General features: G+C 50.2%; 6 protein-coding genes across 6 annotated transcripts; 3 read left to right on the forward strand and 3 right to left on the reverse strand.

Annotated features, from left to right (window-relative positions):
- Window positions 1–542: 542 nt before the first annotated feature.
- On the forward strand, window positions 543–3,650 carry BO88DRAFT_357321 (nonribosomal peptide synthase; the record flags this gene model as incomplete). Its single annotated transcript, XM_025703757.1, has 1 exon — window positions 543–3,650. One exon carries the CDS (start codon window positions 543–545, stop codon window positions 3,600–3,602), a length of 3,060 nt encoding a protein of 1,019 aa, XP_025567426.1. The 3' UTR covers window positions 3,603–3,650.
- A 465-nt stretch (window positions 3,651–4,115) lies between these two features.
- Window positions 4,116–6,350, reverse strand: BO88DRAFT_484535 (aromatic amino acid ammonia-lyase; the record flags this gene model as incomplete). Its single annotated transcript, XM_025712284.1, has 3 exons — window positions 4,116–5,980; window positions 6,041–6,147; window positions 6,211–6,350. The coding sequence occupies 3 exons, from the start codon at window positions 6,348–6,350 to the stop codon at window positions 4,116–4,118; spliced, it is 2,112 nt and encodes a 703-aa protein (XP_025567427.1).
- Window positions 6,351–6,976: 626 nt separating this feature from the next.
- Window positions 6,977–8,254, reverse strand: BO88DRAFT_468217 (thioesterase domain-containing protein; the record flags this gene model as incomplete). Its single annotated transcript, XM_025711552.1, has 2 exons — window positions 7,502–8,254; window positions 6,977–7,434 (listed from the first exon to the last, which is right to left on the reverse strand). The coding sequence occupies exons 1-2, from the start codon at window positions 7,755–7,757 to the stop codon at window positions 6,977–6,979; spliced, it is 714 nt and encodes a 237-aa protein (XP_025567428.1). The 5' UTR covers window positions 7,758–8,254.
- A 194-nt stretch (window positions 8,255–8,448) lies between these two features.
- On the reverse strand, window positions 8,449–9,144 carry BO88DRAFT_432026 (S-adenosyl-L-methionine dependent methyltransferase; the record flags this gene model as incomplete). Its single annotated transcript, XM_025709332.1, has 1 exon — window positions 8,449–9,144. One exon carries the CDS (start codon window positions 9,142–9,144, stop codon window positions 8,449–8,451), a length of 696 nt encoding a protein of 231 aa, XP_025567429.1.
- Window positions 9,145–9,866: 722 nt separating this feature from the next.
- BO88DRAFT_380245 (polyketide synthase) lies at window positions 9,867–17,324 on the forward strand (the record flags this gene model as incomplete). Its single annotated transcript, XM_025704521.1, has 3 exons — window positions 9,867–11,416; window positions 11,498–16,321; window positions 16,376–17,324. The coding sequence occupies 3 exons, from the start codon at window positions 9,867–9,869 to the stop codon at window positions 17,322–17,324; spliced, it is 7,323 nt and encodes a 2,440-aa protein (XP_025567430.1).
- A 293-nt stretch (window positions 17,325–17,617) lies between these two features.
- On the forward strand, window positions 17,618–19,466 carry BO88DRAFT_468230 (adenylate-forming enzyme AfeA; the record flags this gene model as incomplete). Its single annotated transcript, XM_025711553.1, has 3 exons — window positions 17,618–17,833; window positions 17,899–19,016; window positions 19,088–19,466. Coding segments are annotated over 3 exons (1,713 nt in total), but the record flags the coding sequence as incomplete, so codon positions are not given.
- Between the last annotated feature and the right edge of the window lie 3,170 nt (window positions 19,467–22,636).

Below are 22,636 nucleotides of genomic sequence, written 5' to 3' on the forward strand. Positions count from 1 at the left end.
TCTTCAATCTACTGAGTAAGTAAGGGTCTGCAGATAAGCTTTAGGGATTCGATGGGATTCTGTTAAACTTTGAAGTACTATGTACCGAAACAGAAGCCTGGAAATCATACCATAATGATCATAGTATAATGCGTTGCATCATTTGTTCACCTCCCTTAGAAGCGAGAACCTGCGAAGAGAATTCAGTAATTCCCTAAAATATCACTGAGCCACATTGTAGGTTCGTCCATGGTGAAGACAAGAGGTATTGCATAATAATGATCATAGAGGATTGCCTCTTGTTTGCAGGTTTGTTTTGGAGCTTGCCTCGATGGACATTAGCAAAAACAAGACTGTCTGCTTAAAATCCTGTTGAGACGATTGCTGCATGCTGGTTGAGAAGGCGAGATGAAATTTTAATATTCAGCAGTAATCTGGTCCGGTAGGGTATAAAGCAATCCCTGTGCGTCTGATGGAGGCATTTCTGTTTTAGATAACATCGCCAATGTTCAGTAGAACTTTCGCCCCCTTTACTCGCGATTAAGAAGTCTTCAGATATACAAATGGAAGCAGTCCTGGTACAAAAGGCTAATACGGCTCCGGATGCTGTGGCGGCTGTGGATGATGACCGCGTCGTCAGCTACCGGGAACTGATCGCCCGGGCCGACATGGTTGCTGATCAACTAGACCAACAGGCTTTTGAGCCTGGCACGCCGGTGTGCATCGTGGCCAATACTGGACTGCATCAGGTCATGGCCCAGGTTGCCGTTTTTCGCGCAGGAGGAAGTTGTGTTCCCGTCGACCCAGCTGCGCCTGAGGATCGCCTCAAGTCCATCCTGGAAGACTTGAACACTAAGCATATCATCACCGATAAAGACAATATCGATCGAGTTGAGAAACAGAGTGCCATTCTCATCGAGTCAGTGCTCGAAACAAAAGTCGAAATGGATACGGAGACTGCGATTACTGTTCGCATAAATAGTCCAGAGTCACATCGCAGCCATATCATGTTCACCTCTGGTTCCACCGGCCGGCCTAAGCCAATTCAGGTCCTCAGCAGCAGTATTCTTCACGCTCTCAATAACTTCCCCTTCGGGCCGCTGCTTCCCTCAGACCGGATGACGGCCCTCATTACACCTGGATTTGACCTGTCTGTCTGCGAGATGTGGCTGACCCTGCTCGCCGGGGCGACTATCGTTCGAGTACCCGATCTTGTGCGTGCTGATCCACCATCTCTGCAGGACTTCGTGCGTGAGCATAAGATTTCCACTATGATTGTACCCACAGCCCTATTTCACGTTGTTGCGTTAACTGCACCATCTACTTTCGGTGGGCTACGCCACGTCGTGGTCGGGGGTGAGGCGATCAGTTCCAGTGCCCTGCGTAAGGTACTTGAGGCCGCACCTCCGGAGAATCTATGGAATGGCTACGGCCCTGCAGAAGCGACTATATTTGCGACAGTGGGCCGATTAGATACAGAAGAGATGCGACGTTCACGCGTAAGTATAGGACGGCCTGTTGGGGATACAATGGTCTACCTCCTTGATGAGGATCTCAATTCGATTATCGAGCCAGGGCACACTGGAGAAATCTGCATTGCGGGGCCTCAGTTATCGCCGGGATACCTTAACCGGAATGAAGAAAACGAAAAACATTTTATTTCTCTTTCTGCAGCTATGTTGGGTGAATTGTCAGACCAACCTATCCGAGTCTACAGAACCGGCGACATTGCTCAGTGGAGAGACGGGAGCGGTGTCCTTGAATTCATCGGCCGCGCTGATGACCAAGTCAAGATTTCGGGATACCGAGTAGAGCTAGGAGATATTTCATGCTGTGTTGAGAAACATCCCAAGGTTCACGCGTGCGTTGTCAAGTATATTCCTGAAGAAAGCAGCTCGGGGTATATTGATGCTTATGTGGTTCCATCCAACTGGGATAGTCAAGTCACTTCTGACGAGTTGGTTCATTGGGTAAAAGAGAGTTTACCCCAATATATGGTGCCGAGCACGATATACGTGAAGCGCAGGCTTCCTTTATCCCATAATGGAAAGGTTGATAAGAAGGCGCTTCAACCACACAATGACACAGAGCAGCCACGCCACCGAAAGGAGGGAGGCCATCCCAAAAACAATATAACCAAGGCCACAAGAACTAATGATCGCGAGGGAAAGAAGGACATAGCTCAATGTCTTTTATCGACACTTCAGGAATTTCTCCCCGGTTTGGAGATCAATATGAATGATGACTTCTTCACCCAAGGACTCACCTCTCTTCAAGCAGCTCGCCTCGTCGGTATGATCAAACGGGACTATAAAGAAAGCATCACTCTGGCTCAACTCCATCAAAATCCAACGGTGGAACAACTTGCAAAATCCATGAACAGCTCAAATAGCAATAGCGCGCAATTCAGCCTAGAGCGTTGCGTGGAGGATTCCAAAAACTTAGGGTCTGACCTCCTTCCCCCTGATTGGCGTTCCAAGGGCGAAGGTCGCGTATTCCTCACCGGTGCTACGGGATTCCTTGGTGCACATATACTTCATGGGCTCCTATCCATGCCATCGGTACACAGGGTTGCTTGCCTTGCCCGCGGCAAGGATGCCGTCGATGCCAGCACTCGAGTCAAAGAAACGCTGGAGAAGTACAATCTCTGGGACGATCGACGGGAAATAACCCAGAAGATCATGGTCCTGCACGGCGATATGGGAGAGTCGACTCTTGGGCTTGGGGAGAAACAATTCAAATGGCTCATAAATTGGGCAAGCGTTGTCTTTCACATTGGTGCGCGGGTTAACTGGTGCCAGCCTTACGAGGCGCACCATGTGCCCAATATTCTAGGTACTCGGAACGTCATTCGGGCCGCAATGCTAGGTCGTCGCAAATCTCTTCATTACGTGTCGTCGATTGACGTCTGGACTGTCACCGGATACATCAACAATGTGGACCGCGTGTACGAGGATGAGTCGCTAGATCCTCACCTCAATGCACTTCCATATGATACTGGATACGCGGCGAGCCAATTCGTCGCCGAACAGATCGTTCGACGAGCCCGTGCTGGCGGTCTGCCAACTGCAATATACAGACCCGGGTTTATCATTGGCCACAGCAAAAGCGCCCTTGCCGACGAGAAAGACTATTTCTCCCGATTGATTATGGGCAGCATTCAGTGCGGTTGCTTTCCCTATCTTCCCGACCAGTTTTTGGATTATGTGACAGTCGACTATGTTGCGGAGGCTATTCTGCATATTGCTTCCAGTCGGGAAAATCTCGGTCGCTCGTATCACATCGTGCCACCAGATAGATCCCTATCAATCGGTCACAATCAAAAGTATAAGATGCTGCGCGATATCGGATACCCCCTAAAGATGGTGGACTATAGGGAGTGGGTGGAGAAGATCCGTGACTTTCCAGGAAATGCATTAGAATCCATGATGCCCCTGCTTGACGAGCCTGTTTATGAGGGTTTAAGCCGGCTGCAGACAAGCAAAAATACTCCTGTGTATGATCCGACGAACACGACACGCGCCTTGCAAGACCGACCGGACATCAAGTATGTTGCTCTTGACGCAGATTTGCTGGAGCAGTTCATCGAAAATTGGGAGAAACGCGAAGCTTTCGTCTCTTGACCGTCATTATGAAGATCGGCCAGGTGGGGTAGCAGGTTTGAATGATAGTACTGTGAATACATTGGGAAGGACTCGTTGACATTAAATGTCTACATCCTGGATGTAGCTTTGCACTAGCTACACATTCGCAATCAAACCAGTTTTCTTTATCTTAACGGTGACTGCGGAATATGGACGAATAGGAAGTTCTGTAGCGGTTCTTCAGGAACCGCCAGAAAAGCACGTGGTACGTGTGTAATGACCACATGACCATCTCCATTTATTCCCGCTTAATCTCATGACTTTTGACAACTACACACCTTGGGATTATAATCACTAAGCTCATTCTATTTCTCTCAAATACCTGTATTGGCTATCTAAGACTTTCCATGCGACTCCTATGATCTATAAGTCTTTGCTGGCTCGAATGCTCAGGATGTGGGTGACCCTTGAGTACGGACAGAGGCTGGTGTCGTCCCTTAGCCTTGTTGAAAGGGCTTTACCCGCTTTCATTGTGCCAGTATTGTCCGATGTTTATTGCTGAAATGCATTTAGGATTGTGCCACTCAGCGTATCGTTTCGCAATGCTTCATATACAACTGATATCCACCCCCCAACAGTCTTCTTGGCTCTACCATTGATCGTCTCTGGCAAATCGTTTTGGCTCGCCGAGGGGTGTTCAACGAGGCCCTGGTGGAACGGGATTCGAAGGTCATGACGAATGGCCGTATAGATCTCCTTTGTCCCTATTCCGAGGAAGTCGGCTGTTGGTTGCAAAGTGCAAAATTCGGCGAATACCTCTCGATAAACAGCTTCAAGCTTGAGGACACTCATCATCTTGCATGCATTAATTGCTGAAAATAGATCGGAATCCTGCCTATTCTGTGGGACAATCTCTATAAGAGCCCCAAAAAGCACGGGGACGAACATCTCGCCCACGCGCTCGCAGCGATCTGTTAAGTCGAGACGTGAAGTCGATGGCCAAGAGTTCTGGAACGCTTGGGAAAGATGATCCGCTACCTTGTCGACCTCATGTGGCTCAAGCACCTTCCCAAAAGCTCCGTTTGCGATATCTTTGGCGGTATCCTGGAGTCTTTCAAAAAAGCGGAGTTGCAGGACACGCAGGTCGAGGGCTTGGCAAGCAACGTATAGTGCACACGCTCCCATCATTGACACAATATCAACCGCCTTCATGGTATACCGTGCTGAAACAAATGCCAGTGAGTTGAGCGCTTGGTTCTGCATCTCTGCGGTCTGAACGTGGGAGCTAACTGGATTGGCGAGATACGCTAACTCAGACATGTAGGCCGCCATGTTGATATCTACCCCCTTCATAGTGAAGGAAAGGCTGGGATCGTCAGCGACTAGGTTTGTGGGCAGACCATTGTTCAGGTTAGGGTCGATCATCTCGTTGCACTGAACAAACAACATCTTTCCGAACATTTGCAGTGCAAGTCGGGTCTTCTCCATTGCTGAAGTAATCGAAGTTGCTTGGAAGTTACCTCCCGTGTAAAAGGTCTTCGAGCCCGTATCAATAAGCGGGTTATCCGACGTTGAATTAAGTTCGACCTGGACTTGCCGATCCGCGAGAAGAAGATCCTCCAGTTGGGGTCCAATCCATTGACTGGCTGTTCGGAGAGAATAACGATCTTGGACAAGCCCCGTCCTAGTTTGTGTGGTACTACTTCCCCTGGCAAGTAGAGAGCCTTTCAGCAGGGACAAAATGTTTTCCGAGGCTTCAATCTGGCCTTGATGCGGACGCACCCGAGCGATAAAAGGATGAAAACTTTCTGTGCTCCCTTGTATGGCCTCAACTGTAAGAGCAGTAACTGCCTGCGCAAGTACGGCCAGCTGATGCGCCTCATAAAGCACTAAGCCGGCAAGAGCACCTGAAGCGGCTGTGCCGTTCACCAAACCAAGGCCCTCTTTGGGTCCCAATGTGACTCCCTTAGCACCAATTGTCTGCAGTGCCTTCTGAGCCGTGACAACATGATGCTCCGATCCGTCCTTGACACGCACATAGATCCCGGGACTCCCTTCAATCGCCCCAACAACGTATGCGAGCGGCATGAGATCCCCTGATGCGGAAATAGTTCCTCGAAGAGGAATTACAGGGATGACATCCTCACGAATCAACCGCAAGATTGCACTAATTGCGGGCAGTGACACGGCTGAATGGCCCCGGGCAACTGAATTGCTTCTCACAAGCATAGTCGCCTTGACCCATTCGGAAGGCATGGAGTGGGAGCTTTGCTCTTGGAAATTGTGTTGTAGGCCTTCATTGGTAGTATCAGATGTGGTGAGAATGCCGCTTTGGAGTAGCTGGAGGAGAGAGCTCTGCAAAGTGGTCGTCTGGTTCGTCCGTGAGTCAGCACTCCCGCCAAATCCAGTATTGACGCCTGATAGATCGTTGGTCAATTGTAATACGATCTAAAAGTTCATTCGAAGCCTCGACCTACCGTAAATATGATGCCCATCTCGAAGGCATTCGGCTAGTGCTACCACACTCCCATTAATAGCATCGATCGTCTCAGGCTTTTCGGTAAGTCGAGGCTGGCAGCCGTATCTATCTCAAATGTTAGGCTCAATTCGTGTGAGTAGATGTTATTTGAAGGGGATATTGGCTGACTTTGCTACGGCGACAACATCAGAAAGACTAAGGCTATAGCCGTCGATGCTGAGTTCTCCATTCTGAACAATTTGATTCAAATCCCTCCAGTGGGCACTTGTTGTCTCTAAGTGACCATCAGGTATGTGTTTATCAAGCATGGTGGGTATATTGTTGTGTTTAACGAATTTGGATATGCAATCTTCACTGTGGCTCGGGCTTAATCCCTAAAAATTCTATATATATGCCTTGTTCTATCCCTGGCGGTCCTTATCGGCATTTGACGGCAAGCACGAGGTGCTCGTTTCGGCGAGGAATTCTCGGCAGCTACTAATTAAGTACCGCATGACCTGTGTAATCGCCACCAGCTGAGAGAGAATGCAGTTCGCTGTGAAAATATTCAAATGGATGGATGCATCAATAGTCTATCGGTATGCAAAAGCGTGTCTCGGAATAAGAAATCAACCCGGCTCGTGTCCTCAGGCCCGCCCGGTTCAGCTCCGTTGCCAGCATTGCTATCTACAGAGCCAGAATTCCAACAACATCCAGTCGAACAGCTACGCCTCGTTCCTAGAAAATGACCTATCAAGATGCAATAACGCAGATCGACTCGATCTCGATTGTCTTATGCTCTTGATGAATCCCTGCATCTAGATTGATGCACTGTCGATCATTCGGGATTTGGCTGTTGCGGTCGGGTCAACATTGCGCAAGCTTCCCCGATTTTGGCCGTTGTTTGGTGACACTGCAGCATCATCAGCAAGGTCATGACAAATGCCAAAGGGAGTCAGACATGTTGATCATCAAATATGGTAAAATGGTTGCCTGGGATCTCCAAGCAAGCTTTGATGAAGCTCGTATCGTACTCCTCCCATCCCAGGTACGTCCAGTCCCGAATGAGATCGATGTAGTGGGGCTCCCCTTCGGGGTCAAGATGTACCGGATCGGCTGCGCGTATGAGTATTGCAGGAGGCGGACCTGACGAAAATTGTGGCGGTCTCCAGTCACGCTGCATCTCGTGAGCGTGCAGAATGCATTGCTGCGCTTGTACCCGCCGGGCATCGGACATTCGGGCCGGTAGCTGGAAGCTGGCAGCAACATCAGCGATCGTGCGGGGATACTTGTCCGTGACCTTGGCAATCGGAAAGACACTGTCGATCATGATGACACCCTGCACCGTGTACTGGGGAAGTTTCATTAGTCGAGATGCAACTTCCAAAGCAACACAGCCGCCGAGAGACCATCCTTTGTGCAAAAAGCAATTCATTGTTAGTGCCAGAGATTCCGCGTTAGCGCTAACATTTCATCATACCTCCCAGGATGACTTCCCCGGACCCGATGACCGACCGAAGTAAGTGTGAATAAACAACTCCCATTTGACGAATGCCATGGTCCCATTTGCCTCCGTGATCGAAATGAGTGTTGCCAATGCCGTAAAGCGGCCGATGCAGCTCACCCAAGCAAAAATACGGGAACACAGTGCCGCCTGCATCATGAAAAAGTATCAAAGGAGTGGACAATTCGTTTGTTCCCGATCCTGACTGGATCTTGCACGGGTTCTCTTCCATGTCGGCCGACAGACTAGGTATTTTGCTGGCTTGTAGTTGTATACCGGTAGCAAAGCCTGGCCTTCTTATCGCCCCCTCGTCATGACGGCATCCATGCGCATACTAGCTCTGCTTGCCAGCATCAGCGTCGGAAATAATAACTCCGTAACCGGTTGCTCTGTTGCCCCAGTCTTTATTGAGTTTTAGCTCGCAATCTTGCAGAAGATACGAACCCGAGGGATCGGCACATTGGAGAAAGATCGGCGACCCGCTTCTCCGAGCCGCTCTATTCGTCTCTTCACGGGCTCCGAGCCCAGGCCCCATCCAAGATTGGCAATTCCGATTTTGAATGGATCCCTGTCCGGGGCCCTGCGAGCCAGCCTGAAGAATTTGAGCTTGTACACCGTCTGATCGTCTACCTTTTGCCCAATTCTACTCGCAAAGAAGGTTTCAGCAAGCTCGAGACACTGAATTTCATTGGACGACGCTAATAAATATTGTCTAATGTTGCACAGAGATTCGGACCCAATCGGAATCTTATGGATACAAAATTGTTGGAGTAACAAAACAAGACATCCTCGAATGTCCAGGGCACCAGTCAAGCCTGGTTGGATAGGAATCAACGTGTAACAGTATGTACGTCTTCCTCTGATTGTAACAACCCCTCGATGTAAAACACGTGAGGCACCTCGAAGCCCTACATTCAAGTGGCTCAGGCCAACCGGGGTTTGCGAGCCCGAAAGAGCAGCACCACTCCTACAATATGGGTCTCGACCTCCTCAAATTCATTTTCCAATGCCTTGACAAATACCTCCGGGTTATCATCCGTATTTCCAAATATGCCTTTCCAGTTGTAGAAGCGCATGGTCAGACGCCCGAGCAGATTATGCTGTGCGCCATAACCTAAGATAGTGGCACCAAACAGAGTCCCTTCCGGAGTCAAGTGGCGTTTCAGGTGCGCAAACACAGTCGCCTTGTGATCGGTTGGCGGAGGTAGACAATGCAGCAGGTACATCATAGATATGGAGTCAAATTTGGATGATGTACCAAGGGATCCTTGTCCGGCTGGAACGGTGAATGGCTCGAAAACACTAGCCTGCACACATTCAGTCTTGCTCGGACAGTCGATACGTTCAGCAGATTTTTGGAGACACGAAGGGTTCATGTCGACAAGAACCAAGTGCTGAGGCCATTCTTGGTGTCGCTGCCGCATCTGCTCGCGATGCTGTACAGGGAAAAGCCCGGTACCGACACCAATGTCCATATGGCGAGGTCCAACGTTTGCCGCAAAGAAGGAACTAAGAACTGGCAAGGGACATCGCCACACATAATTGTCGTTCCACCAGTGAACGATAATATCATAGATAGTGAGCGTAACGCTCGAGTAAATTTCCCAGCCGCCCGGCATATTGGATTTTCGAGGCCTCTCGCTCGTCAGAGAGTCTGCTCAGTGTGCTGTCGTCAATCCGGAATGGATTTTTGGGGGCGTCAGTGCCCAGAGCAGTCCCTGATTTATGCAACTTCAATGAAAAGAAAAATAAAATATAAGGAAGAAAGGAAAAGCTCGAACAAGACGATCATATGATGGAAAATCGTTTCGCCGTCGATCATGGAGCCGAGAGTCCGTCTATCGGATGGTTTGTGGCTTCACCAAACAACTCCCCACCCGTCCCCACTCCTTCTCCAAGAGAATAGCTCATATCGATTAACACCAACGTCAGCACTAACACACCGGGCATCAGATAATGTAGAGCTGCGTGCGGGGTCTGGTCTCGGTCTTGCTCAAGGCCGAGAAGTTAATGCGATGCTCTCCGGGATTGAAGATAGATACACACCGGAAGTTCTATGAGCGGTCGAACCAAAAAAGCAAAGCAAGAAAGTTAAAGTGCGTAATGGGGAAGTGAAGCCATTGTAGACGTACTCCTTGTTTGTCTTTCCTAATCGCAAGTCATTATTCATCATTCGATCATGATCCACCTTCCTAACATGCTAAACACCATCACAGCCTTTGCCCTTATATAGTGCAAAGCCACCGAAGGCCTCAGATTCCTATCAGATTTGTGAACGACATTCGTTGTTTTAGACTATCTTCCCCTTCAAATTGAAAACCCGATCTTTCAACTCGTCCCGATGACACAAACAGAACCAATCGCCATCATCGGCACAGGCTGCCGATTCCCAGGATCGGCCTCCTCGCCCTCTCGACTCTGGGAACTACTGGAGAATCCGCGCGATGTCGCCTCTAAGCCCCCTCCTGACCGCTTCAATTCAGACGCCTTCTACCAAGCTGGCAAGGCCCGGCCCGGCATGATGGTTGCTCCCGAGGCCTACTTTCTCCAGGAGGATATTCGGGCATTTGATGCCCCTTTTTTCAAGGTCTCGCCCGCGGAGGCCGCGTCAATGGATCCTCAGCAACGATTGCTCATGGAAGTAGTATACGAAGCTCTCGAAAGGTCCGGGCTTCCGCTGCAGCACTTGCAGGGTTCATATACGGGAGTTTACTGTGGCTCCATGAGCAACGACTACCAATCCCTGATCAACGCAGACCTAAATATGCTACGCCCTTTTTCAGTCACTGGTACAACAGCCTCGATCCTTGCCAATAGAATCTCTTACTTTTTCGATTGGCATGGACCCTCATTTGTTCTGGATACGGCCTGCTCCTCGAGCTTAGTAGCACTCCACCTGGCGGCGGAGGCATTACGCAATGGGGACTGCTCACTCGCTGTTGTCGTGGGTAGCAACCTGATTCTATCCCCAGATCCCTTTATTGGGGAGTCCCAGATGCATATGATGTCACCTACAGGGCGCTGTCATATGTGGGATGCCCAGGGCGATGGCTATGCCCGAGGCGAAGGGGTGGCCGCGCTCGTATTGAAGCGTCTCCAGGATGCAGTTGCTGATGCTGATCCCATTGAATGTGTCATTCGCTCTACTGGTGTAAATTCGGACGGTCATACCGAAGCACTGACCTTGCCTAATGGTGAGGCACAGCGGGAGCTTATTCGCTCAACATATGCGCGCGCTGGTCTCAATCCCCTTCGCCGAGAAGACCGTTGCCAATTTTTCGAAGCCCATGGGACAGGAACACAAGCGGGTGATCCTCAAGAGGCATTTGGTATTTCCTCTGCGTTTTTCGACGATGGCTCCAATCCCGATGATGTCATCTACGTGGGCTCCATTAAAAGCGTCACAGGCCATGCAGAAGGCACGGCAGGAATTGCTGGGGTTCTCAAAGCATCACTAGCCATCCAGCATGGTGTCATACCACCCAACCTGCCGTTTAACAGACTCAACCCCCTAGTGGCTCCATATACCTCCCATCTCCAATTCCCGACTCAAGCTCTTCCCTGGCCAGACCTTCCATCCGGGTCTCCACGACGGGTGTCGGTCAACTCATTTGGATTTGGGGGCACCAATGCGCACGTCGTTCTGGAGAGCTTTGACAGACCTCCATCATCTTCATCAGACTGTGAGCCTGTAACACCAACAATTCTTCCGTTTGTATTCTCAGCAGCATCTGAAATCTCGCTCACTGCGGTCCTACGAAATTATGTCAGTTATTTGGAGGAGCGCCCTACAGTAAACCTACTGGAACTAGCCGCTTCCCTTCTAAAGAAACGATCCACCTTGAGTCACCGCTTAATTCTTACTGCGGGCACAATTGAAAGCCTGCGGGGGTCCCTAAATGATGAACTGCAACGACGATCTGCTGACACATCGTCAACTATCACACGACGGCTCACCCCTGGGCCAAAAAGAATATTGGGTGTTTTCACGGGTCAAGGCGCACAATGGCCACAGATGGGCTTAGATGTTATCTCTCAATGCCCACAGTCTCAGATTTGGATGGAAGAGATGCAGCAGGCCCTGGATACTCTTCCAGCGGAGTACAGACCGGCGTTCACTCTTTTGGATGAATTGTCCGCTCCCGAGGAGACATCTCGGCTCAACTCAGCAGCAATCTCGCTACCGCTGCGTACAGCACTGCAAATCATCCAGGTTAATATCCTGCGCTCACTTGGGATAGAATTTGCGGCTGTTGTTGGCCATTCCTCTGGTGAAATTGGTGCAGCCTATGCAGCAGGTTGGCTGACTCTAAGAGATGCCATTCGGGTCGCCTATTTGCGAGGAGTCGCAGCACAGTACGCTGGCTCTCAGGGGAAGTCTGGTGCTATGCTAGCAGTTAGTACACCATGGGATCAGGCGGATGCAATGTGTAGCGAAGCGGCCCATTCTGGTACAATTGTCGTGGCTGCCTTCAATTCTCCTACCAGTGTGACTTTCTCAGGCGACAGTGAGTTGATCACTGAGATGGAGTGGGTCATAGAGAGTCTCGGCTATTCTTCGCGGCGTTTGCGTGTCGATACGGCTTATCACTCTAGTCATATGATACCATGTGCTGATCCATATGTTCGATCAATGAGACAGTGCCAGGTCCAGGGACGCAAAGGCTCATCTGGCACCAAGTGGTTTTCCAGTGTCTTCGAGGGTCAAGTTATGCAGAATCTTGACATCCAGTACTGGAGCGACAATATGCTTCGCCCTGTACTTTTCTCTCAGGCATTGACAGCTGCCATGACAGAACTTCCGGGAATAGATGCTATCGTTGAGGTGGGACCCCATGCTGCTCTTCAGGGGCCCACCATGCAAACCTTGTCGACCATCAAACCTGACGAAGCCGATGTCCCTTACGTCGGAATTTCTAATCGCAAGTCTGGTGGTATCGAAGCTTTAGCACTGGCGGTGGGCTCTTTCTGGGCAAGTCTAGGAGGTCAAACTCTGGATGTCGTCTCATACATCCGGCTCTTTTCGCCGTCTATGAAGTTTAACTATCTAACTGATCTTCCCACCTATCCATTTGACCACAGTCAAAGGTACTGGGCCGTCCCACGTCTATCTAGTGCGCGCATCAACCGTCGACACCCCATCCACCCCCTCCTTGGCGCCCTTACCCCTGAAACTGGCGATGCAGAGTGGCGCTGGCGTAACTTCTTGCGAGTGCAGGACTTGGAATGGATGGACGGGCACCAAGTACAATCCCAAGTTGTATTTCCCGCTACAGGATATCTCGTTATGGCTCTAGAGGCGGCCCGTTTTGTTGCAGATGAACGGCTGCTTCAACTCGTCGAGATACGTGAACTTACCATTGATCGCGCGATTACCGTACCTGATAATTCCTCCGGCGTCGAGACTCTGTTTACTTTCTATCGGACAGATGGAAATGACCACAAAATAGCTGGTGTATTTACCTGCCAATCGAGTCTCGATGATGATTCCTTCCATTGCTGTGCATCCGGTCGCCTGGAGATAACTTTTGGCGAGCCAGATGCAACGCTCTTGCCATCATTGGGTCCGACACCCCCGGGATTGCGCCCTGTGGATTCAGACGAGTTCTACCAGCAACTAGATGGCCTGGGGTATGGCTACTCGGGTATTTTTCGCACCCTTCAAGACATCTGGCGTCGGAAGGACGTCGCAAATGCCAAATTACCGATTCTCGACGTAGGTTCAGCGCTTCTGATCCATCCTGCTACGTTAGACACTGGCCTCCAGGCCATAATGGCGGCCATGGGAGATCCTAACGACGGCCAATTATCTGGCTTGTATCTCCCCACTAGAATCGCAAGCACAATAATTAACCCTTCGCTCTACCGCGTCAGCAGCGGGCAAACTCTCCGTGGCCCCTATGAAGTAGCGGCCACAGTGTCCTGGACTGATAACTCAGGCATACGCGGCGATATCGATCTGTTCGACAGTGAAGGTCATGGTCTAGTCCAAATAGAGGGTGTTGAAATATCTCCCCTTGCCCAGCCCAGTATGGACGATATCAGGGCATTCGCAGAACGTAAATGGGGTCCTTTGCTGCCAAACGCAATGCTCTCCAGGCCCCCTAGTCTCCCTGGCTGTTATCTCGAGGTCAACCGCGTGGCTCTGCTTTACTTGAGGGACACGCAACAACAGCTGACATATGAAGATCGTCAACAGCTGGATTGGCACCGAGGCCGCTATGTAGCCTGGATGGATATGATGTTGTCCAGGGTGCAGGCTGGCAACCATCCCAATTATCCTGCAGAATGGCTCCGGGATGATTACATCTCTGTGGTCTCAGAAGATCTGAAACATGCGATCAAAAACCACTTGGAAACCTTGGAGGTTGCGGGTCCGAAACTCATAGGGTGGCTGCGTGGCCAAGTCAGCATTATGGAAGAGCTACGCCGCGACGATCTCCTCACTCGATTCTATCAAGACTTCTGGTTTCGGATGATGACTTGCAGTCTCGCTGGTGTCGTAAGTCAATTGTCCTTCCGGTACCCTCGCATGAAGATTCTTGAAGTTGGGGCTGGGACAGGCTCAGCGACACGGGAGGTGCTCGACCAAATTGGACGAGACTATCATTCGTACACCTATACCGACGTCTCTGCGGCCTTCTTCGAAGAAGCCCAAAGCGCTTTTGAAACGCACAATGATCGCTTCATATACCAAGTCTTGGATCTAGAGCGGGATCCAACAGAACAGGATTTTGCCGAGCATGCGTATGATCTGGTCATCGCGAGCAACGTACTGCACGCTACCCGTTCCTTAACTAAAACCATGACCCATGTACGACGCTTACTGAAGCCCGGCGGAAGGGTTGTTGTGCTCGAGCTTATTGACCCTGAAGATGTTGTCATTTCGACCATTTTTGGCGGGTTTGAAGGATGGTGGTTAGGAGAAAACGACGGTCGCCCCTGGGGACCTATGGTCTCCATTGATACCTGGGACGAGGTGCTCCGAAACGCGGGCTTTGGGGGGGTGGAAACATGTTCTTCTCCAGAAGTCAGAGAACAGGTGGGACTTTCGGTCTTTAGCTCCCAGGCCGTGGATGATCACATTTTGAAGTTGCAGAAACCGCTTTTGGTGCCCGCCACGGGACAATACCCAGATCTTGTCCTACTTGGGGGTGCCTCTCCACGCACAGAACGTCTACTCGCTGGGGTCCAGGATCTCGTGGCACCCTTTTTCGCTCGTATCAGCCATTCGGCCACGCTTGAAGACTTCGTCCCTCCACCCAATGCATCTTTATTGTCCGTTTTGGTTTTGTCCGACATAGACACCCCTTGCTTGCAAGATTTTTCTGCGAACCGTCTGCACAGCCTACAGGCGCTGTTTGGGGCTGCTGGGAAGCTTCTCTGGGTTGCGGCTGGCAAGCCCGGCGAAAACCCCTATCAGGCCATGACTAAAGGAATTTTACGCTGTTTGTCTTACGAGATTCCACATGCCCTACTCCAGCACCTCACTGTCGATGACTGGGAAACGGTTGAACCCAATATCATAGCTACAGCACTCATGCGGCTTGTTCATACGGAAGCCTATAATGACTATAGCCTCGCTGACTGTACCGAGAATCCGGAATGGGAACTTCGATTCGAAGACGACATGATGATGATCCCTAGGCTGAAGGCTAGTCCCACGATGAACCGACGACTTCTTACTAGTCGTGGCTTTGCCAGTAGAGAGCATGTGGAACCCAAATTGACGCCTGTGAATGTCGTTTCTGATAACACGGAAGCCGCCCTGGTCTCATTACCCCAAAAGACACTGCCAGGCCAGATGGTCCATGTGCATAATAAAGACATTGTCTACATTCGGGTCCACTATGCCACTATTTCCACGGTTTACGTGGAGTCTGTTGGCTTTGCGTACCTAGTTTTAGGACAAGACCAGAAGACACGCACACGAGTTGTGGGGTTGTCTATTAACCACGCCTCGGTCGTTTCCACTCCAGCATCCTGGTGTTGGAACGCTCCCAGCTGGCTCCCAGAACAAGACGAAGCTGCATACTTAAGCGAAGTTGCTACGGCCCTGGTTGCCCGTGATCTGGTTAGCAAAACCCCATCCAACACTGTTCTGCTTCTGGACGGAGCTACCGCATCTCTTCAAGAATCGGTGGCTGCAATGGCCTCCATGAAAGGTGTCAGAGTACGGTATATCACAAGCACCGAGGTCGCCCGAAAGCGTTCAACCACGCTTGTCATTCCACCCCGTAGCTCATCACGTGCAATCTCGCGCCTGTTACCTGCTGGGGTTTCGGTTTTCGCCAGTTTGAGGTCTGAATCAGACACTACCATTGCCCGAATTAGGTCGGCGTTGTCTCCTGCAGTGGCGACCTATAGCTTGTCCGCACTCTACGGCGGCTTGCCAGTCTCAGGGCCAGAGGGCGAAGGGGGCTTCTGCACAAATATCCTGGCAGCATCCTGCATTTTTGCGGAACAACAAACCTCCTTGCGGTCGACTGTTGTCACGATCAATCCAGAGGACATTCCCTCTTACTCCCTAGGCAGTGGCCACTCCATCATCGTTGACTGGCTGAATTCAGGGCCTGTGTTGGCATACCCCTTATCTGCTAGCTCTTTAGTAAACTTGAACTCCCACAAGACCTATTTGCTAGTTGGTATGACGGGTGATCTTGGGCGATCGGTGTGCCACTGGATGATTAGCCGTGGAGCCCGTTACTTGGTTTTAACCAGTCGAAATCCTAACATCGATCCTTGCTGGGTCGAAGAGATGACGGCCCTTGGGGCCCACGTCGTCGTCAAGGCCATGTTAGTCTGATCCTTCTTTTGTTCAGCAGCATACATACTTATTGACAATTTTAGGGACGTATCGGACCGTGCCTCTGTTTTACATGTACACAACTACATCATGACAGAGCTCCCACCAGTTGGGGGTGTTGTAAACGGCGCAATGGTCCTCCGGGATGTCGCTTTTGATAAAGCATCGCTGGAAGATGTGGCCACTGTCCTGGGGCCCAAAGTGAAGGGCAGTCAGATATTGGATGAACTCTATCACGGTGAAAATTTAGACTTCTTCATCTTGATGGGTTCGTATACCGGTATAGCCGGTAACTTCAACCAGTCTATGTATGCCGCAACAGCGGTTTACATGGAGGATCTCGTGCTTCAGCGACGGCTCCGTGGCCAGGTCGGCAGCATTGTCTTTCCAGCTGAAGTGCGCGGCATTGGCTATGTTGCTCGCATGGGAACACAGACTAGAGAACACCTTGCAAAAACTGTTGGAAAATCGATATTATCCGAACGTGACCTGTTGGAATTGTTTGCAGAGGCGATTCTGGCCGGTCGGCCTGACTCTGACCGGGATCCGGCTATTATCTGCGGTCTTGCTATGACTGACCCTGCAGAATATCCCGACGTGATATGGTTCAAAAACCCTAGCCTCTGGTCCTACATTCAGTATTCTCGACAGTCGCAGGCTCGGGACGGTAAGCAGGAGCAAATCCCCATCAAGGCGCAGCTGCAGTCGGCAAGTAGCTTAACCGAAGCGGCCGAGATCATTGCTGCGGGCTTCTCTAGAAAACTTGAGCGCAAGCTACAACTGCCTCGAGATTCCGAGCTACCTGGGGCAGCCTTGTTATCTGATTTCGGCATAGATTCACTCATCGCGGTCGATCTGCGGGTCTGGTTCGTCAAAGAGTTAGGAGTGGATATGCCGGTGCTAAAGCTGCTAGGAGGGTTGTCTATCGATGCCCTGGCGCAAGATGCGGCTGGACAGCTGGACCCAGCACTGCTGCCGCAGGTGCAGGCATAAGTAGATATAAGATGTGTGACCTAGCTAGCAAGCTAGCTGTTCGCGAGTCTCAGTCAATTCAGCTCCTGATATCGGGAAGGTCATCCCGATTCACGTGCTGGGATTTTCAGTCACTGTGAATCTAATTTGTAGAAGGCACCCAGTGCCGACGAGTTTCTCCGTCGACTCCGTAGGCCGCCAGCTTCCTCCTTAAGGGAAGGGTATAAGAGGCCCTGGCTCCCCTCAGACGTCTGTTCCAGCATCTCTCTTCTCTTCTCGCCCAACCCTTCCTGCTTCCAGCTTACTGCACTCGGACGATGGACTCCTCTCGCTCTTATGACGTAGTCACCTACTCCCTGGATGCCCAGGTAGAGTACGACCCTTGCAAGCCCTTGTTCATCGATCCCCAAAAGCCCTCTCGCTCTCTCAACGCCACCCAGTTCAAGCTCTTGGTGCACACTCTAATTGCCGGGCTAAAGGCCCATGGCCTGGGTCGTGGTGATTGCGTCTTACTCCATACGGGGAACAATGTACGTCTGTCCTACACCACTACACAACCCTCTTGGCTCACCTTTTCTTTTCTACCCATCTTTAGGTTCTCTACACGGCCCTGTTCCTGGCCATCATCGGCACAGGTGGCGTTTATATGGGTTCCAATCCACACAGTCAACTGCAAGAGCTCAATCACACCGTCTCCCTAACCCATCCCAAGTGGATCATCACCGAGCCAGAAGGGTCCTCAACAGTGCATACTATTGCTAACAAGCATGAGTTGGCTAACGACCACATTCTCCTTCTGGACGATACCACCATCACCGAGACCATCCGTTTCGTCCACGACCCATCCGTACCTCCTCCTCAGGCCACAGACAAAACCACCCTCCTTACCCTTCTGTCGCACGGCACCTCCCCTCCCCTCCCCATTCCCGACGCAGCAACCGCAGCCTCCACCCCAGCAGCCCTCTACTCCACCAGCGGCACCACCGGCCTTCCCAAAGCTGCCGTGCTCTCCCACGGCTCCCTGATAGCCCAGCACGCCTCCATCGCCCATTCCTCTCCTTACCCTGTGACACGTCTCATCTCCCTCCCTATCTTCCATCTCTTCAGCTCCCTCTGGACACACCTCTTCCCCATTCGCTACGGCGAACCTCTCTACCTCCTGCGTGATTTTCAGTTCCCTCTCTTCCTGTCCACTGTCCACGAATACCAAATCACCGAAACCTACCTCGTCCCTGCCATGGTGCACATGTTCAACCAAGCACCTGCCACTCAGGATGTCAAAACCCGCCTCTTCTCCCTCCGATACATCGGCGTTGCTGGAGCGCCTATCGATCGTACCTCTATGTCTGCCTTCCAGGACTTGTTGCATCCGGATGCCTGTGCAGGACAAGTCTGGGGTATGACGGAGTGTGGGGTGGTCTTTCAACAACGCTACCCTGCCAATGGCAGATCAGGACAGGGTGACTTGGGAAGTATTGGACCTATCACTGCGGGGTGTGAGGCAAGACTTGTGTCTGGTGCTGAAGTGGTCAAGGACGATGAAGTCCCAGGACAGCTGTATGTGAGAGGACCTGGTCTGTTCACGGGATACTTGGGACGTAATGAGTCCATGGTTGATGCTGAAGGGTGGTTTGATACGGGCGATGTGGCCTACGTCAAGAATGGAGAGTATTTCATCGTGGGCAGAACAAAAGAGTTAATTAAAGTGCGGGGGTACGTTCATTCCCTGCCATGCCCTATTGTCATACGATTCCGTTAACTAACGCATACAATTCTGGAAATAGATACCAAGTCTGCCCCGCCGAAATCGAAGCCGTGCTGCTCCAGCACCCGCTCATCGCGGACGTCGCAGTCATCGGCACCTGTCTGCCCGATGGAAGCTCGGAGGCTCCTCGTGCATACGTCGTCCGAGCTAGAGCCCCTGGTGCTAGAGTTAGTTCCGATGAGGTGTATGATTTTGCGCGTCAGCGGTTGGCGGCGTACAAGGCGTTGGATGGGGGTGTGTTCTTCGTTGAGAGAATCCCGCGGACTGTTAGTGGGAAGATTCAGAGAGGGAAGTTGGCGAGCATGAATGAAAGACGGGATGCGCTAGCGGGATTGTTGGCGAGGTTTAAGACGAAGGATGTTGGGGGGGTTAAGGGGAGGGCGTCTGTGGTGGTTTAGTGCCATTGAGTGAGTGACTATAAGTTATTTGTGATGGTGATGCTGTTGGTTCTACTATCTAGTTGTGTTGCTTTCGTCTGTTCAATGTTGTGATGTTATCATTATGGATTTCGGGTTTATACTATCTCTGAAGTAACTCATGTGTGGACGGTGCAATTCATTGTTTCTTGTTAGCTGATTTAAGACATATCAAGTGACTGACAGAATACACTACGTATATGTGTATATTAATGCCGCGAGAAACTATACAAATATTAGCAGGCAAAGATATGAGAGGATCAATGGACATGATGATCATACTACTTAACCTCAGAAATACCCTACATCATATACTGTGTTTAGGGTACACCGTATTGACGGACTCCATCACTATCCCTCCCACAACGAAGACTTCCGAGTATCCAACCCATCATCACTCAACATTGAGGTAATAAAAAAAAACTGAAAAATAACAAATATGAAGCATTCATTCTGTCTGACAAGGAGATAAAGATAAAAAGCAAAATACATACAACAGAAGGGATTCGCTGGTGGTCACCCACCCAACTACTAACCTCCCGGCGTGTGGCTTAAGTACGGCTGAGCGGACGGGAAGCCCTGTTTTCCACACCCTATGGTCGTATGTACTCGACATTGATTGGACTTTGATTATATAGCACGAATCATAAACTCTCAAACATTATCTATTTCAAGCCCACCACGGAGTAGCAAAGAATCATCCCTACAACGCACGGACCACCAGCTACAGCAAAACAACGCCATAGTAATCATGCACGCCCGTGCAGGTGGCTTGACCCAACAGACCAATCACATCCAAACCACTCCACACATGGGCACTGCACAGGCCATATTGCATCTTCATGCAGGACTGTGCATGAAGATGTGGAGCAACATTGGGCTAGTAGCCAATCATACCTTGTATAGGGTAGCACGGAATTTCACGAATATGCATGTCAGCCTCAGCACAGACCATCGTAGAGACGGCGCTAATGCACGGTGGTGCAGGTTGATGGCTCTAAATATGAAGCTAATGCACAGTGTTGCAGGGCAATTGCTCTAAATATGGCACTAATGCACGGTGTTGCAGGTTGAGTGCTCTAAAAATGAAGCTAATGCACCGTCTTGCAGGTTGATGGTTCTAAAAGCTGCACCCATACACAAGACTGCATATAGAATGGTTCTAGAACTGTAACTCATGCACGGTGTTGCAGGTTGATGGCTCTAAAGGCTGCACTCATGCACAAGTCTGCATATAGAATGGCTCTATAATTGGAACTCATGCACGGTGTTGCAGGACGATGGCTCTAAAACAGACACTAATGCACACAGTCGCAGGACAGTCGCTCTAAATAAGGCGCTAATGCACTACGTTGCAGGACAATGGCTCTAAAACATGCCACTAATGCATGGGTCGACTGGATGGCTCTAGAAGGCACTAATGCACGGTGTTGCAGGACGACGGCTCTAAAATTAGATCACCACGTGATGTGTCCAATCATATTCCATGATTTCCATCAACAACTGACCCACAGGATATGGACATATTGGGGATGGACTCAGTTGAACTTCAGATACTCGATGCAACTGCTGCGTTGTAGTTTTTGTTAGGAAGCGCATATACTGCTCTTTCTTCGGACTATTACATTACTTTTTAGCTTTGGAGGAAAGAAGGAAGATAGGTTAATCTTCTATTGCTCTCTAGAACGAGGACCCATGGTTACACACCTAAAACGGTCGCATATTCTCAATTCCGGTCTTTAGCTGATATCTCGTCCATAAACACAATCTAGATGTGACATATGACTTTTTAATATGTTATATTGCATCTTAAAGATGCTGACCAGTCCAGCATCGTGTACTAAACGCCGCTCTGTGCTAATTTCCTCTTCATCGATGTCACCAGTGAGCTCGTCCCAAGTATCACCGAGGCCAGGAATAATTCTACATGCTTCTGGCAGCCTCACAGACAGTCCGGGGGAGCGGAGAAATAGGATTATCAAAAAATTAACGAGCCCAGAAGCCTAAAAGCGATCTCGTATCCGCCATAAGGGTAGTATGAAGCCCAGCCGTGTTCGCCTTGATGCAGATGCTATGAGTCCGAGTCTTGTGGCTCACAAAGGGCAAGAAAGTCGATCCCTGGAGCTAGAGATACCAAAGACCTCGACTTTTTTTTTTTTTTTTTTTTTTTTTTTTCCTCGATATCTGCCTTATGTATGATGCCATCAATTCGAGCTTTTCTCACCCTGGGGGCACACATGCTGGGCGTTTTGCATGTTGATTCCTTACCTCAAGTCCGACAATAGGCGTGTACTAGTATTGCATGCAGCTGAAAGCGAAGAAGCTCTTTACAGCAAGGAGTAGTATCCCATTCTCGATATCGATTGGAAAGGCCGCTTTGCCACGGATGTTGGTATTCGAGGGGAATATTTGCCTTAGCTTTCCACCCTTATACAACGCTGCATAGGTAAGAGATGACTTCCTTCATATTGATCTGTATGTTCAGAAGGACTTATCTTTCTCAACGTCAGGAATGGTATGGGACAGCCACTTGAACGGTCAAGAGATTATCAGGATGCTAATGTGTTGTTGACTGTGCTCTGAATAAGATTCGGTTCCTCTTCGTCGTGTTTTCGAGGCTACAAGGAGCCGATTTTCCTTGTCTTCTCAGAGCACTAGCTGTCAACATTGCCTGTAGGTCCATAACAAAACTAAAACAGCAGTCATCGAAACCGAAACAAAAAAAACCGAACAAAGCCCCGTGGGCGACCCTTATTAGAAGAGTTTTATAAGAAGAGTGAAAAAAGCTCCCAGCCTTATTCAAAGCCCGCAACCACCGCCGGGCTGTCTATGGAAAATACCCCTCAAAAATTTCTGGTTCTTCCAAGATGTAGCTCCAATCACTGCACCAAGTTCTGGACTGCATGAAGTAATCAATCTACTCGATGAGCTCCCTGAGTATCATAGGTGGACGAGTGATAAAATCCTTGAGGCCGGGGTCTTGACGAGGCAGCCTGTAGTCTTGAAGGAGGTCACGAAGATGGGCCATCAACAAATATGGCGCGGGACGATGGGACATTGTGGTAGAGAAGCAGTGGCCAGCAGGAATGAAGAAAAGGGGATGTATAGCCAAGAGGAAACAAGAGGGGGTGGTTAGCAGGAGAATAGAAGAA

The sequence above is a fragment of the Aspergillus vadensis genome (assembly GCF_003184925.1).
Source record: "Aspergillus vadensis CBS 113365 unplaced genomic scaffold BO88scaffold_2, whole genome shotgun sequence".
Taxonomy (NCBI): Eukaryota; Fungi; Ascomycota; class Eurotiomycetes; order Eurotiales; family Aspergillaceae; genus Aspergillus; species Aspergillus vadensis.